General features: G+C 32.6%; 3 protein-coding genes across 6 annotated transcripts in view; 2 read left to right on the forward strand and 1 right to left on the reverse strand.

Annotated features, from left to right (window-relative positions):
* LOC113393698 (uncharacterized) overlaps positions 1–5,756 on the forward strand; it is a 29,060-nt gene extending 23,304 nt beyond the window's left edge. Inside the window, exons 13-17 of one of the 4 annotated variants that reach the window (XM_064219107.1) lie at positions 51–218; positions 1,247–1,357; positions 1,891–2,032; positions 2,590–2,840; positions 2,960–5,756. In XM_064219107.1, coding sequence (XP_064075177.1) covers positions 51–218; positions 1,247–1,357; positions 1,891–2,032; positions 2,590–2,840; positions 2,960–3,955 — 1,668 coding nt within the window. In that variant the 3' untranslated portion in view covers positions 3,956–5,756. The remainder of the gene's footprint in view (positions 1–50; positions 219–1,246; positions 1,358–1,890; positions 2,033–2,589; positions 2,841–2,959) is intronic. The other 3 variants (XM_064219108.1, XM_026630721.2, XM_026630729.2) reach the window with 3 other exon arrangements.
* A 1,238-nt stretch (positions 5,757–6,994) lies between these two features.
* Positions 6,995–8,524, reverse strand: LOC113393515 (uncharacterized). The gene is made up of 2 exons (XM_026630449.2): positions 8,206–8,524; positions 6,995–7,699 (listed from the first exon to the last, which is right to left on the reverse strand). Exons 1-2 carry the CDS (start codon positions 8,387–8,389, stop codon positions 7,218–7,220), a joined length of 666 nt encoding a protein of 221 aa, XP_026486234.1. The 5' UTR covers positions 8,390–8,524; the 3' UTR covers positions 6,995–7,217.
* A 3,874-nt stretch (positions 8,525–12,398) lies between these two features.
* LOC113393576 (protein THEM6-like) lies at positions 12,399–15,166 on the forward strand. Its single transcript, XM_026630554.2, has 4 exons — positions 12,399–12,587; positions 13,007–13,221; positions 14,008–14,196; positions 14,641–15,166. Exons 1-4 carry the CDS (start codon positions 12,422–12,424, stop codon positions 14,764–14,766), a joined length of 696 nt encoding a protein of 231 aa, XP_026486339.1. The 5' UTR covers positions 12,399–12,421; the 3' UTR covers positions 14,767–15,166.
* The last annotated feature ends 2,040 nt before the right edge of the window (positions 15,167–17,206 follow it).

The following is a 17,206-nucleotide window of genomic DNA, read 5'->3' on the forward strand; positions in this document are numbered from 1 at the left end:
GAATCTTACCGGAGTTGATAAATCGTGGTTAACACACTTTGAAACTTCAGGACGCGATCCCAGATCGATACAGTCCCGAAATGGAGGCGCAAAGGATATTTGATAAGATGTTCGACGTTGACTCGAAAAAATCGTACATCGTAGATTCTCAAGACGATTCGTCCCGTTGCGCATATGATATTGACGCGTCAGATATCGACGATAAGGCCTACCACCAGGTGATCATATCGTAGTACTGACGCCGACCCCTCAGACCTAGAAAGCCTCTTAGTAGACATGCACGCATTCTTTTATCTGCTTTTTTTCATTCGGTGTTAGTTTGCCGTTAAGTATTATAGATGCGACATCATTGCTTCATAATTATTTTAACGGAAAATATATAATATTGAAATTATAAAAATTATGTTGTTAATGTTAATTCTTAAATCTTCTAAAGCTATCCTTTAGAAAGACAACGCTTTAAGCTTGCTTACGTTATTCTAAATACAAATTTAACTGCTATGTATAATTAAAGCATTGTATAAATAACAATGAGAAACATGGATTATCATAATTTCAATAGTGTATAAGAAATACGTCGCTTCTATAGTTAATTATATGGCATCCTGCAACCGAATCGAAGAAAGTCCTTGTTGTAACAGTCTCATACATGTTATCCCAGTGATTTTATAGTCGTTTCTGTTATAATTTCTATATTTTATTCTTTATATTTTTCGAAAAGGATGTACTAAAACGTGTCTCGTATACGCTTGTTTTCGAATCTTCTCGTCGTAGAAAAAAAAAAAGTTGGATTTAAAATGTCTTTATTTTTGCATGTGGCAGGTATTATTCTTTAATCAACGCGACCAGTCATTGTGCATGAACATCATCTTCACATTATGGATGACATCGATTCCTTCGTTAACAGTTATTCATTTTATTTCACGTTTCGATAAGAAGATTTCTCATTAGAATATGTTACAAAAAAGTGTGTTTAAATCCCCTCACGTAATAATAATTATTTATTTTTTTACATTAAATAATTCTATTGGTTTTGAAAGTTACCCGATTACAGTAAGAAAGATCAAAGAGCTTCTCAATAATGTAGCTTTTTGCCACGGTACTTATATATCTCAATTAATTAGTCTAGATATTTCTTTTACGTTCTAAATAAAAGATAAAAGCGCTTATTGTGGTCTGGTTTTATATCGTCTATTGCGTTATTAAAATTTATTTGGAATGAGTATAATAGAAGTACTGTAAACAGGTGGTTCAGAGAAAAGATGGTGGAACACATCGCCAGCATCGGCTGACTCATGTCTCGGCAGCGGCGTTGAGACATAAATATGCTATTCTGGAACATGAACTTCGATTACAGGTAATAAATAGATAATCACATTCGATATGTCGAGACGATGAGACCAAAAATTTTAAAAGAAAACGTTTATCGTTAACTGTTATTTCTAAATTTATTCAACCCATACTGAGTGTCTCAATAAAATATAAAATCATCCTTCCCTTTTAACAACAGGAACCCAGAAAATGATCTTTATTCTTCAGCATGAACATTAAAAGATATACAATATTAAAATTATAAAATAATGTTTTTTTTTGTCAAAATACTTGTAATTGTCTGTGTAATTTATAAATGAGATTCCAAAGATGTGTTACTTTGGGAATTAAAAGTAAAAGCGCCGCTGAGTTTTTCGGTCGGTTTTTAGGACCAAATTATTTTTGACAATCGACTTTGTAAAGATCGTTTCCGATGTTTGCCGATGCAAAATATTTATTCTGAATGAATTCATGTTTTTATTTGTTTTTGATTGTAAATTTATTATTTCATAATAAAGGATCCAAAACTCTTATGGTTATTTGTAAGTTGTAGTATTTAAACCAAAGTTTTGGCTTCAGGGTACAGCCTTTTTACAGAAATCATTATCCGAAGAATGCGAAGACCTCGGCGTGGACTCGCCATCTGCAGCTGAACTCTTTCCGGAAGCAGAATTGTTTTCAGGTTCGCCTGCGCACGAAGCTCAACAACACTCACACACGCGTAAGCAAATTTTATTTTAAATTTAATTACCACGGTAGTAGGGCTTCGTGCAAACCCGTCTGGCTGGATAGGTTCCACCCACTAATGACAATTTTTACTGTCAAACAACACTACTAAGAATTAGTATTGCTGTGTTCCGGTTGAAGAGCCGAGATGGCCCAGTGGTTAGAACGCGTGCATCTTAACCGATGATTTTAGGGTTCAAACCCAGGCAGGCACCACTGAATTTTCATGTGCTTAATTTGTGTTTATAATTCATCTCGTGCTCGGCGGTGAAGGAAAACATCGTGAGGAAACCTGCATGTGTCTAATTTCAACGAAATTAGACCCGCATTAGAGCAGCGTGGTGGAATATGCTCCATACCTTCTCCTCAACGGGAGAGGAGGCGTTAGCCCAGCAGTGGGAAATTTACAGGCTGATTATGTTTATGTTATGTATGTGTTCCGGTTTGAAGTGTGAGTGAGCTAGTGTAATTTAAATAGCTACATATATATTAAGAAGTGTAGAGAAATAAATAATATCGCATATACACTAAAAAAATTCAAATTAATTACAGCCCAACCAACAATTCTCAACCAAAGTGGCATATCTCAACCGGATTTAGAAGATCAAATAGCCAGCGATCGGCTTCTACGACAAGATGGAACAAACGACCAGCACGATCTCGGCGTCACACTTGGGCTGGATGAAGGCATTGTCACCGTTAGCGAAGATGGGATGCAAGCCACAATTACATTAGATCAGGAAGAATTTGCTAGATCTCACCCGAATACCACTTTCCATAGCGAGCCTACAGACGAAGGAGAGGTAGATTTTTTTTGATAATATCTAAGATTTGGGATTAATAGAATGCGTGAACCTTGAATTGTATAAATAAATGGTTCATGTAATGAGTTCATATATAGCTCTTATTTTCCCCTTTTCAGGTCCAACCGTTTACAATAACCGGTCTTAAGGGACGGCACATAACATCGACCATATTCCATGCCGGAAGAGCACCAGCGACCGTACTGGTAACGGCACCGCAGACCACGGTCATATCGCAAGCGACGCCCGATCACGTGATACATAATAACGTGAAATTCGCAAATATCAATCAAATAATTAATTCATCACCAACGGCAACGCATAGAAACCTCAACCTTGCCTCGGTGCTGGTTAAAGACGAGCGCCTCACAAAGTTCGACAGCATACTTACAGATTCCAGAGAACTCCATCTCTCTAATACGGCTTCAGCAATCGTGCATTCCACTGGTACCGCGACTCAAGTGATTAGACGAGTATGCTACGACGACGACAAGAGGGACACGAGATATTTAATGGACGAGCCGGAACCTCTAATCGCCGGTGATGATGCAAAAATGATAGCAGAAGACAGCTCACGTGATGCAACTCTCGAATCGATAGCAGGTGATGACGATAATTCTCTCCCCGAACGACACGCTGAATTGTTCTGGGAGTCGAACTCCGCATCCGAACGCTCGGACGGCAGGCGACCTTTAGACTTCAGCAGCGATAGCGAAAAGTGTTGCAAAAGTCCATCCTTCGACGAGACTAACTCGACTGATTCTAGCGGTGTCGGGACTCACGTGAGACTAGACTCCGTAATAAAAGATACTCGAGGTCTGGAAAGGAGCACAAGTGGGGATGGTTCATCCGCGGATGATATTCATCCCCCATTACGTACTTATCCCGCCAAGCGGATGTACCATGCGATTGACGGAGAAATGGAAAGGAGCATGTCCGGGAAAACGAGGGCTGGATTTCCAGAAGAGAGGTCGGAAAGCCTCGAAGTGAGACGGCGAGCGTCGGGGCGGGGAGTGGTGAAGCGGGGCTGCCACTGCTGCAACGGCTCCCCGGCACCTCCTAGACCAAAAAAACCTAGACAGAGAAAACCTACCATGGACTTTACTTCCAATTAAAGACGTATAGTGATTAATTGACTTACTAGGCTAGGCGGGGATCACGTCCTTGAAAGTTTCCGCGCCAGACTGAATGCGATTTCTTTGACGAGGTTTCACTTAAGTGTATAATAATGATAAGTTGTTGAAATTGTTTTGTAAATAACAATAAACAGATAGCTTTCGTTCACGTATTACTACGAGTACTTTTTTGTTAAAATTATTATAAGTTTAAAAGATTCCTTTAAGATGTTATAATTTTCTAGGTATAAAAACTGACACCGATTAGTTCAAACTTTTTTTTAATTTTGACTTAATTTTTCATATTTTTTTTATCGATATATATGATTTTTAAAGATATTTCTGTTTGTTTGTTAAATTTCATGTAATATATAACTTATACATATTGTATTGATAATATATTGATTGTATAAAATAATTGTATTACATAGGTTACCTCCATATAGGTTAAGCGTTTCCGTTTAGTGAATACAGGCCATACTCAAATGTGAATTTTTCTCTTAGTGTTTTAGGTGTACGGAAATCTATAAAAGCCCTTCTTTATAAAGCTAGACTGATGTTGACACGTTTGTTTTTAGCGTATCGCTATTTAAATTCGAAGCCGATATTTTATAGTTTTATTTTCTATACTGTACTATATTAGTAGATTTAATTAATATGGCAACTTCCATGGGAACTGCACAAATTTAACGTCGGTGTGACGGTGAGCTTTAACTTTGGCGGTTTATTTTTCGATGTTTAGTTATTCGATAACATACGGTGCCAATACTGGTCGAACCGTGCTTGAATTTACATTCGCAAAGGGCGTTAATATATCGCTGTATTTAAAGAAAATATAGTAGAATTGTATAAGTTAGTGTGAATTTATATTAACCATTTTAAGGGTGTAAATAATTTTAGTCCCCAATTATTGTTCCGGGGACCATCTAGTCACTATCGTACCGTTATAGAATATCGTATATTTAGATTGTATGCGGTATCGGTCTTTCCGATTTTCGGCTTAAAGCCAATTAAACTTCAGTATTTAGCCGCTTGTATATAAATTTGAATGGATGTGGGTAGTTACATAATAACCCCTGTTTTTGATGTCAGAATTTTTTTTCGTGGTACTAAATACCACGAGCAATTTGTAAATAAAATGATGGTATGATAATTAGTGAATTTAGTGATCGTTGGTCGTTCTCTAACGGTCTTATTATAGTGAAACGTAACAGATATGTTTTATGCGCTCGTAATCGAGTCGAATTCGGTATAAACCATAGTTCAGGATGTTACTTCAAGTAGTCGTAAGATAGTGTTGTTAGGTAAAGTTCATAGTACGTGTATATGAGCCTTTAGCCCGACCTTCAAATGAGTTTGATATTTTTGAATGGATAACATCAAGACAGATTGCGCTTTCGAAGTCAGACTAAAGGCGTAATAGTGTCCACATATCGGGACGCCTTTTTCCGCAAATTTTTTGGAACCTTTAATATATTTTTTTCTCTAAAAAGACAGTTTTTCTGCCATTTCTAAAAGTAAGATTCGAATTTTTTATATAATCCAGTAAGTTGTTATTGTTCGATATTGTAGGTCGGTTTACCTTCGATATTACTATCAGACTACTTCAGTATTGCAAATGTGTTTTGTTATTTTCAACTAGAAGTTAAAAATTTATTAGCTGTAAATGAAAACTTGATAATGTTTAGGAAGTTTTGTCACTATTATTTTTTTTAATTTAACCAATGTGTTTTTGTGATTATGTAAACATTATTTTTAAAACGGCTACAGAAAAATGATCATTAAAACTTATCTATTAAAATTTCTTTTATTTACTTACTCTTTCAGAAAAAACACTTGAAAGTCTTGTGATTTTTTTTAATTTAAATTTCTGCTTGGTGGTGATTCTCAAACAGGTGGTTTAAATATTACAAATTATTTTTGGATGGCACACGAGCTAATGCTTCGGTCATATAAACTAGCAATTGGGAACAAATCCGTCAATGCCCCGTACGACATATCAAGATGTTGTTATCCATGCGAGTATCTTTAGCTTAGTCGTTGAAATAAGAACACATCAATACGTTTGCTGGTAGAACAACCGGTAAGTGATAATAATATCCAGGCGGGTCTACCTTTGTGTAGGCTTTTGTCTACTGCTATTTTTGGTTTATTCTTGTTCATACTTTTCTAGGAAGGTTTTTTATAATAGATGTGTAGAAAATATCAACCACAAAAAAGAATTTAACTTTTTTTTCATAATAAAATTTCTTTTTTTATGAATTAGACTAAACCTAGTCAAAAAATATCAAAGGATATAAAATACATTTACAAATGAACTAGGAATTACACAAATTATGTAAGTATGTGAGCATTATGAAAATAAAATTCGAAAAGCCTAAAACGACTTACTATGCATATGATCAATTATATTAATTTATACGTCGGATTTTGTTATATATTTAGAATTTGGTATGTGATTAAAATAATTGATTAATAAAAATATATTGAAACGATAGTACTATATGTAGCAAAATTTTCTCTGAATCACATCTTGTTTTTGCATTATTGGATATGGTTTTAATTTGGTAATGATTCAGTAATCATTTCTTGTGTTTCAGTGTCATTTACTTTAAAGGAAGTGCATTTCTATAACTTCCAGGAATATCATTCTGATTTGACGCATTTTCTTAAATATTCAAAAATCTGACTGTTCAGAAGCAAATAACTAATGTAGCATCTCATCTCAAGAAAAAAGTACAGTTGTGTTCTTTTATTTAAAGAATAGAAGTTCGTAAATACTTTAAAAAACAATTTATGATCTTTCTTTGGTCGGCATAATAAAGCGATACTATATTCACCTCGGCATTATGGTTTTAACTTTACACAGAAATAAGTTTCGCTTGAAAAAAATACAATTAATTAATCGTATATTTGACAAAAAAAAAATCAAATAATCTACTGCTAATTTGTAGTTTAAAATAGTAACATGATGAGAAATTTATTAAATTTCTCATTACATAAATCTAGTTTTATTAAATTTAATTTAATAAAACTAGATTTATGTAATATTTATAAATTTTATTACTATTCAGCTTAACATATCCATAGTAAATATTTATCTTAATTTATTATATAACTAATGAAGGCGGACGTTTTTGTGTTTGGAATAATTACATAATACAATGTTCGCGACTTAAAAGTTCATTGTTACGACATTTAAACCAATAGCCCAAGTTGAACTACTTCCACAAAGTACTGAGTAATTACATATAAATTAATTTTAAACATCGCTAGACCACTTCCTTTTTTCTTTTATCCTCTTCATAACGGCTAACACCTCTATCCTGAACTCCAATCTTTCATCCTCGGAATATTTGACAACAGAAGGTAGAAGAGACGCGAAGAAAGCTTCGTCCTCATTCATGATTCTAGGATCATTGCATTCATCGACTTCTACATAGTCGACTTCCGTTTTTTCAATGTCTTTAATTTTCTTAGGTTCTTCTTCAATATAGTCGGACTTTTTCGATCTTTTTCTATGACTTGTAGTTTCTTTTGGACTCTCAATTTCGACTTTCATATACGTTGAACTGTCTTCAGTGTTATAACCGACGCTAAAGTCTTCATCAGTTGATGTCACTTTAATCAGGAATTTGAGATGATCATATAGAAGATATTTTCTTCTAGGTCTTCCCATTTTCGTTTTGAGAGTCTTCACAAAGGTGTCGCGGATGTTTGTCCATTTGTTTAGTATCAGTTCACCTGAAAATAATTGACAAAGGTTCTCATTTTAAAGTATAGTTCGTTGGACGAGCTTATCTCGTAAGTACCGATCAAATTTCTGGCTAATTCGATCTCTTTTTTTTTAAATTATTCTCAAGTCAATAGAAGCCGTTTCATTAACTTGTATTTCTGGAGCTAAAAATTAATAAAAATGTGCTACTTGATCCAAACTCATCCTAATTATATTTATATATTCTATTTCATATAATGTTTTTATTAAAATAATTAGATACATAATTTATTTCAATATTTTTTATAATATATTGATATATAAATTAGAAAAGCCACACATAATAATTTCTTTTGAATACAAATTTATGCATGTTTTCAATCATTACATTTTATACCTGAATAAATGTCTTACTGTGTGATTGTGTGTTGTAAATATTTTAATTTTCTAATGAGGTGGGAATCTAAATTTTAAATAAATTGCGATAATGTATTTCTAACCTTTAAAAAATTATAGTTTTATATGGAAAACCTACCCGTCACGCGCTTTTCTTCAGCCGTCATTTCTTCGTATCTTTCATCAAGGAGAACGAATACATTCTCCCATGCCGCTCGTCTCTCTGCGCGATCTTTATATACTTCCAAAGTCTTATCCCAAAGACACGGCCGTTCTCTCACAGCGTGAATTAATTGCACTACATCGTATTTAAATTGCCTCATAACTAAATAATACGTATTTGTTTAATTTTGTTACGTTATATCACAAAAATAACAAATAATACAGTCTACACTCTTTTGTCTAACACGTCACTGCGCGGCGTCAAAATGTCGGATCGTGTCGTGTCGTTGTATCTCTTTCTAACATTAAAAGATAAAAAGGGAGAGGTAAAAGCGAGCGAGGTCACCGACATTGCTTCGCGTCCCTCGGCCCGTCAATATCTTATTCAGAGTCCATTTTAATTTGATCTTTATTTTCTCGTAGATAAGTTGACATTGAGGGTTCTCTTGAGTGGTTATACATTTTGATAATCGTGACGGCTGTATTTCCTTATATTTTTATTATAAATTAAAATCAAAAGATTGAAAAAATATAAAACTGAGCCCTTTTCTAATGAACGCGGGACAACATTTAATAAATTAACTTTTCATAAAATTTACCATTGTTATCATTGAGATGCAAAAATCAAGAAATTTAACTTTTTTTTAAAATATAGAATGTATTTGTTTTTTTTCTCATAGTTTTTCTTAATTATTATTACGCAATTACAATAAAAAAGCATTTTTCCAAGACTATAGTGTTTTGGTTTAATAAAGGCTCCGTGAGGAAATTAGAAAATATTTTGTAATACAAGTCCTGTGCATGACGTTACGTCAAACTAATAGACCTGCCGCGCGATTACGGAGCTTCCAATTCAGAAATTGACGCATATTTGGTGCTGATATTAATTTGTTACAATATATAATTATTGTGTAAATTTTAAAAACGATACCAAATGGCTACGATTATTTAAATTCCAATGAGGCTTTAGAAATGTATAACGTCCATTCAAATATCTTTGGTTTCCTCTTGTGAAATAATATCACTTCATTTCGAAAATTATATAACTTTAGTTTCTAATATTTACATATATAGGTTTTATATATTTTTCCTTCCAGATTTTTTACAATTAGTACTCTGCCCACAGGTTGCCTAATATATACCGTTGCTCTAACGATAAGGCTGCCTGTTGCCTAATGGTTAGGTGAGGTTTGGTTTATAGTTATTTTAAATTTATGTTGACTATAACCACATGGGGCTTAGTACAAGCCCGAATGGATTGGTACAGCCCACTCATCATATAGTCTACCGCCAAGCAGCGGCAAAATAGTTTGTGTTATTGTGTTCCGATCAGTGAGCCAGTATTACTACGGACACGGGGGACGTATCATCTCAATTCCCAAGGTTGGTGGCGCACTAGCGATGTAAGGAATGGCTATGGCCCCAAAGTCTATGGGCAGTGGTGAGTACTTACCATCAGGTGGCATATTTACCCGTCCACATATACCTACTTTCAAAAATGGATTGATCACGTTTCATAATGATAAGGATTTAAATATAGATCAAATCAGTTTAGTACATTCTCATTTCTATATCGCTACGTTTTTGCGCTAAAAGTAAGTAAAGTAACGTAAGTGTACTAGGGTTATAAAACATAGTTATCTGGTTGTGATGATGATGTTTCCGGTTCTACATAAGGTATCACGGGACCTAGTTATAAGAATCTTTTGAGTTATTTATTCGTGAACCTCTTTCCGTCTAATTGATTTGTAATGAGTTCATGATTTTCAAATGTACAAAAGGTACAACATTTATTGATATCGTTTTTGTATTAATTTAGTCTATCGCGTCTAGAATGACTACTGCCAATTCACCATGAAAGAGTTAAAAAATATCATAACTACAGAGCATATTCCGGATGTAAAAACTATTAGAAAACGACCCATAGACCGCTATCACGATTACATTGTTATTTCGATTAATTAAGATCCAATACCATCATAAGTTTTAAAATAATCAACCATGATATATTAACAGAAAATTGGTACAATCAAATACTCAATAATAAAAAAAGAAGCGGAATTTCACATAAATTAAAAGCGGCTCGCGAATTAGAAGGGACATAAGACTCAAGTTTACGATAATGAAAATTACACAGCAAGTGACAAAGACAATCTTTAGTTTTTAATATCAGAAATAATAAAAAAAAATTGACGCAATTCCTGCTTATGAAAACAAAATGTCATTGCAAAAAAAGGGAAAAAAATTAAAATAACTTAAGTGAAAGAGAATATTTGATGTAGATCAATGACTTAAAATGCCTAAATAAACCAAAATTTTATTTTAAATGTAACTTTTTTTCAATTATCATTGAATTACTACATTTTCCCACTTATTAGGTACGCTTATAGAAAAATATAAATTAACTTAATTTTGATATAAAAAAATCACTTTACATTCTAATATGCCTCATACTATTTGAAACATCTATTTAAAAAAAAAATCAAATGCACAAATTTTCAATAAGTAAATTTTTTATCTATGTTATTAGCTAAACATTCCATTTTTTTATTTTTTTTTTCATCGACTGTAACAAAAGTCCGAGGTTTGCATGATTTTGACGTTCTAGGCACTCCACTATAACCTGTATTGAGAATTTATTTAGGGACCGACTCAAACACATCCAAAAAACACAAAGTCATGAAAATCGATGCATCCGCTTAGGAGTTCAATTAGATATAATAAGTACCTATATCTCATTGGTTAAATATCTGGTGTATGGGGCAGAATCTTTATTTTACTTACATGAAGTCGAGATGAGTAGCTTGTGTTTCATAAAAGACAAAATCTTTACTAATATTATAAATGCGAAAGTAACTCTGTCTGTTCTTTTCACGCCCAAGTTACTAAACCGAATTATATGAATAGTAGAGTTGTATGGAGATGGTCCCAAGGAGTCTTTCCTTGGCTTAGGCTTCTTTTTTTATATTCACCCCTCGAGGGGTTAAAGGGGTTGGACGGCTTGTGTGCTATAAGTAAAGTTTTATAAATTCGTGCGAGTAAAGCCGCAGGTTCAGCTAGTGTTATAAAAATAAGAACTGCCCCAGCAGCAAATCATATAAAAATTTTGCACGTCTACTCTCCAACTATACTGTAACTTTAGTTTTTCCCCAATGTTATTTCTATGAAATATATTTGTCAAGTTTATTCAATGATAAATTAATACTATAATTGTATATTTAGTTCTAACTGATGACATACACTCGAAACTGACAAGCAGAACGACTAATGGCGTTGTTTTAGAAGTATTTTAAGTAAATCAATGAATATTAAACTTTATGTCATTAGTAATAGGGTTTTATTTACAAATAACCGCGTTGCAATTGGATTTATAAACCATTGATATACATATGCTTTTCTTAGCTTAAGTTCTCTAAGCATTCGATTGCTAATTCCAGTCTAGCTTGGTTTTAACCTGACCATAAGGTTAAAAGTTCTGAAACTATGACTACATGCGCTGAATATCGATCGCCCTGCGCGCGCATCCTATAAAATGTCACTATTTGTACGTGAAAATTTCTTGACACCGCCTCGGAGGTTATTTTAATATCGGAAAAAATAATTTTACTAACAATATTTGCGTAATAGTAATAGAGACCCATGTATTTCAAATACGAAGTGAGGAGTTATTGAATTTTACTTGTCTGTAGTATGTTTGAGTATTAGTATTGAGCCGGCTTCAAGAAATATCTTGGTGAGATTTAGTTAGTTAATATATTCCAATTTAATTGATATGTACGTGATGCAATTTGAAGTTCTTCGTTCGTTTGTTGAACATTTTGTATTTCCTAAGAGTTTGTGTGGTTAGAGACGTCATAATTTATTTGAAAATACAATTAAAATTATATTTCAACATAAAATACTGCAAAACATAATAGGTATTTTTTATTTTTAAGTGCCTGCATATAATTATTAGCAACTTTAAATGTGACAAATTTATTTTAAATGTGTAGGCGTTAAGATACTAAATTCTATGTTACAAAATTTACAGTAAATATTAAGTTTTAGTTATTATACATATTTTAAATAAATATCAATATATATTATAGGAACTTAGGATATTCATAGCATACAATTTAATCGAGAATGACCTTATTTATTATTGTTATTTAGGCACTACGAATACTACGAGATTAATAATTGATAAAATCATCATGTGGACGATGTGTGTGCCTGGCTGGAGCGCGATGATGGTGGCGGGCACCCTATTGCTGTATGGGACCTTGGACGTGGCATACTTTGCACGAATGATGTACACCGTCGCGAAAGCGAGGTACTTTAGGAAGAAAATATGCATATTGGATACCACGGAGGTACAATGTGAGTAGTCACAAAATATCAATCATCTGAGTGGCTTTGGCGTATTGGCATATTTCAAGTGTAGTTTATAGATTTATTTCCATCTAGGTTAGTAGGTTCCTAGTTTAATTTAGTTGTAATTGCACAAAAAATAGTTTGCATATATCTAATATATAACGTATGGGAAGGCGAAATTATAGGTAAGAAATCATGAAGATTTCATTCGTTATTTTTTCATTTCGTTCTGTAGCTAGAATCCTAATAAAAAAGGAGATTCCTTAATTTGTCGTCGCATAAATCAGTCGCCATTGCCTCAAGTCTACTCAGCCTGCTAATAAATACATTATCGGTGGTTATCGATTTAAATTTTATAAAAAAAATCGCAGATAATTCTTTTTTCAAATAAGTTAGGGCTTAACAAATTTCATCTCTATTTTCAGCTTGGTGCCTCCTCACCGATATAGATACTTTATTGTACCACATGAACAACGCGCGGTACCTGCGCGAGCTGGACTTCGCTCGCGCTGATTTTTACGAACGGAGTGGTCTTTATGCTAACATAAAGGCGGCTGGGGGTTCTGTACTCCAAGCAGCGACCACCATCCGTTACAGGCGATATTTGAAACCTTTCACCAAGTTCACGATAACATCTAAGGTGATTTGTGTTCTAAGTTTGGTATTTTAATAACTTATTTCGAATATCGAATCAAGGATGCAAGAATGCGTGTTTAACTAATGTGGCTGTGTGTGGCTGGGACTGTATTTTATTTATTTTTAAAAACTTTAGTACATATGACGAATAATCGAAAATGCGTCACATTTTTATCACCAATTGACACTCGGTTGTCATATTGATTTATAGGGCATTCACATACATACTGAACCGCTTAATTCACACATAGGGATCTGATTAGCATAATATATAATATTTTTTTGTATCTCATGTAATATGTTAGTAAATATATTCAATTTAATTCGATACAATTTGTTAAAGTTTGATGTAGCAATATTGTATTAAATTTAAAATAATCTCTTATTAGTATATGTCGATTTCTATAGCGTTACTCGTATAACACGAATTTTGTGTTGCTCAAATGACTCACTTATCCCGAGGTCACGTAATCCCTAAATGTAATCAGTTATATAAAAAAGATAGCACACTTTTATGTATAATACTATTCTTATTATGGTTTTTAAAAATGTAACCGTGACATCACCCGTAATCAGACATAAAACGCATTAAAGTGAAATTGCGCAGTGAATTGGAAAAGGTTATCTTTTCATCACAACAATACGTTGAATATAATAATTATTATTTGCCTTATGAATGTAAAATATTAATCTGATAAACCCCCAAACTTGTCCACAGTACAAAAAAACCCTGTAATGTATTAATCGTGCCCTTTAAATATTGGTATATACCTGTAGTTAATTTTTTCAGGCAATTTTTTGGGATGAAAAGACATTTTTCATGGAGCATGAGTTCATTGGTCCCGGAGGTTTTGTCCACGCCGTAGCGCTATGTCGCCAGCGGATAATAGATACTTCAGTTGCTGCCATTGCCGAGTTACTGCTGCAGTTACATTGTTCCGGAAGCTGCAAATCACCTCCTGAGAAGATGCCTTCTGAGGTAAGGACTTCTTTACTTTAATAAGTATTCTTATGCTACGTTTTTGTACCAGTACCAGAGTAGCTCGTAAATGGTGCCAAAAAGTCAATTACAAGTGAAAAATAATTTTCTATGAATAAAATTTGAGATCCACTTGGTAGAGCGGAGGATATAACAATGCTCCGGGTGTTACAAGTTTATTTCTAGATCAATTGATAGAGATTTGATTAAGATAAACATGATTGCAAAGTTCAGTTATTGTACTAACACAGTGGGAAACCAAGGGGGGGGAGGCGGTGGAAACACTCTGCTGTGACAAGAGGCTCGGACCGGTGTTGTTATCATATATTTGTAATTATATTGAATGTATATGATTTTTTCTTAATTTAAATTATTTCCCGAATGATATTTAGAAGTCTAAAATAGAAGTATTTACAACAAAAATTTTTTTATTGTTATTTTTAGTTGGAACTCTGGGTACAAAGTAATGAACTGAGTTCAGCCAAGTTGCGGCCTACTGCCTCCGCACTCCCTTCACTCGAACCGCATCCCCTCAGCTGCGGAGAGATCATCCCTAAGGCGGCCGAGTGAAATCAGCTTAGCCCGAACGTAAACTTACGGTCTCGTAAGCAAATGTAAGAGATTACCAGGTTTTCGTTCGGGTTCGTTTTGGCAAGTAACAGATGAAAAAGTGTCAACGTCAAAATGACAGATGACAGCGAGTTTATCCTTTTTTAAATTATTAATCAAAATTTGAGTTAAGGTTTTCTTCAAATTATTATTTTATATCCATAATTTTAATATTAATTAGGAAGCAATGTTGGTCCTATATATGACTTTCCTTATATTATGACTTTGTAAGTATGTAAATATAAAAGTGGAATAGGTAAAAAATCATTGTATAGTTTTAATTTTGAAAAGATACTATATCGTATAATGAATATAGCTATTTTAATATTTTACCTATTAAATATTATATCTTGCCTAAATGTAAGCTTATTTACATTGCGGATGTGGTTAGTTTTAACATGTAGGAAAAAAAATTATCAAAAAGTAAATGCATATATATAATATTTTTAGTCTTATTTTCTGGGCTATTTAAAAAATGTATTGTTAAAAAAAAACAATGTGATTTTGACGATGACGCACAAATATGGATTACTCTGTAAAATTTTATTTATTATGTCCTGTAATCAGTGTTAAAATATTTATAATCTTTAAAATATCATGGCTTGTTTATGGTATTTTTCTTTTGTTGTGTGTTTTCAGCACTGTTGTATAAGGCTAAGCAAGTATTTATTCATGATAGTGCTAGAAAAAATGCTACAAGTATGTACATATTATTGTTATTTAATAATTATAATCTGTGTGTATAATTCTGTTGTCATTTTCGATGTTTTGAGTGTTTAAAAGGAGGAGATTTTGGGTTTTAGAGTTTTCGTTCTTATTTGTTAGTTATTATTAGCACAACTAAATTGAAAATATAGGAATTCTAAATGTAATATTTATAAAATTTTCTTGCTATAGATATTTTTATAAAAACGAATAGTCGTTACATATATTATATCGCAATATTGATTATGAATGTAGTTTTGGATTTAACATGTTTAATTTCCATGTCTTGGGACTCGTATTTTCCTTATATATTTCTTGCAAGATATTTACTTATATCGATTTCCTTTTATCCTTTCCGAATTGTGTAGATCTGCATTATATTAAATATCATTATTATATTATGTTTAATAAAAAAATGGCTATTATTTTATGAATACAATTAGCTCAAATATGTATATTTCAAGTAACATTCATTTTTCTATAGGCAAATCTTTCTTTCTAAACACTGTTTGACTCAGTTTGTTCACCGGAATTTAATAACTTGTATTCTGATCGCTAAATTACAGTAAATTATGGTACACCTAAGTCTGCTTTGGTTTGCAAATCGACAGAAATTACTAAAAGGTGGTTAATAATGTCTGTCTGTTATTTGATGTGAAATTAATTTACATTTTACTTTCATAATTGTGTTCAGATTATATTACTGTGTTATTATGTAAATGTAGTATTTTAAAATGAATTATGTAAAGATTGTCGGATTGATTATTGCAGGGTTTAGAATCGTGGGATACTCGGATAAAGATTATGAATTTTACGATATTTGATTGTTTTGTAAGATAAGTACTACCAACGTGTAAAAGAAAATTTATCATAAGAATATTCGATGTCATCATATATGTTAAAAGAACGTAGTACTTGGAGAATGAATCGGTATTACCAATTTTTTTAAATCTCAAAGCGATCGGACCGATTAAGGTAGAAGTTATATCCTCAGTCCAAAAAAAATAATGAATCTTCTAGAATATTAGAGGTCGTTATAAATTGGCTAAAAAATAAAATCGTGATTAATTTTATTAAACGAACGAATGAATAAAACGATCGTATGAGAAACCAGCATAAAACGAAAATTTCAGGATAATAATTTAATGTTCTTGTATCATGTGTGGTACAAAAATAAGCCTAAAAATGATAAATGTTTCTCAGGTTATGTTTTAATAAAATGTTGCCATATAAAAATAACAAATTACCCTTGCATCTTAAGAGGCTTAATTTCAATAACGAATGTCATTGAAAAAGTTTCAGTAGATAAATAATTTTTTATTAATCACATTTATTGAATGCTTGAAATTTTTGCATTAACATCCTATGTATGAAATGTATAAAAATGATGGATTTGTGATGTACTTAGCAAAGCTAATGAAATGTATATAATACGACACATAAGTTTATATGTATTATGTATTCAACATTGTACCTAAACTAAATATAAATAAAGTTTAAAATCGCTATTGCTCTTTTATTTTAACTCCAAAGATTTAATACTTTGTTTGTAAGCAATGTTTGTATCGATTTCGTTTGTAAGAAATTTTTACCGTTTTCCAAACGAAAACCTTTATAAATGTTTACTTTTATGTCTGTGCGTCTGGCACTGTATTATATACATATTTGAAGGGTATATAAAGGAATTGAATGATTC

This window comes from Vanessa tameamea, chromosome 26, assembly GCF_037043105.1.
Source record: "Vanessa tameamea isolate UH-Manoa-2023 chromosome 26, ilVanTame1 primary haplotype, whole genome shotgun sequence".
Taxonomy (NCBI): domain Eukaryota; kingdom Metazoa; phylum Arthropoda; class Insecta; order Lepidoptera; family Nymphalidae; genus Vanessa; species Vanessa tameamea.

What these genes read in the sequence shown, in the direction of transcription:
- LOC113393515 (XM_026630449.2), bottom strand. Translation starts at nt 8,389, where the DNA reads ATGAGGCAATTTAAATACGATGTAGTGCAATTAATTCACGCTGTGAGA. An exon ending in TGAAGAAAAGCGCGTGACGG is followed by an intron (nt 7,700 to 8,205) that starts GTAGGTTTTCCA and finishes AATTATTTTCAG; the next exon opens with GTGAACTGATACTAAACAAA.
- LOC113393576 (XM_026630554.2), top strand. Translation starts at nt 12,422, where the DNA reads ATGTGGACGATGTGTGTGCCTGGCTGGAGCGCGATGATGGTGGCGGGC. An exon ending in GGATACCACGGAGGTACAAT is followed by an intron (nt 12,588 to 13,006) that starts GTGAGTAGTCAC and finishes CTCTATTTTCAG; the next exon opens with CTTGGTGCCTCCTCACCGAT. An exon ending in AGTTCACGATAACATCTAAG is followed by an intron (nt 13,222 to 14,007) that starts GTGATTTGTGTT and finishes TAATTTTTTCAG; the next exon opens with GCAATTTTTTGGGATGAAAA.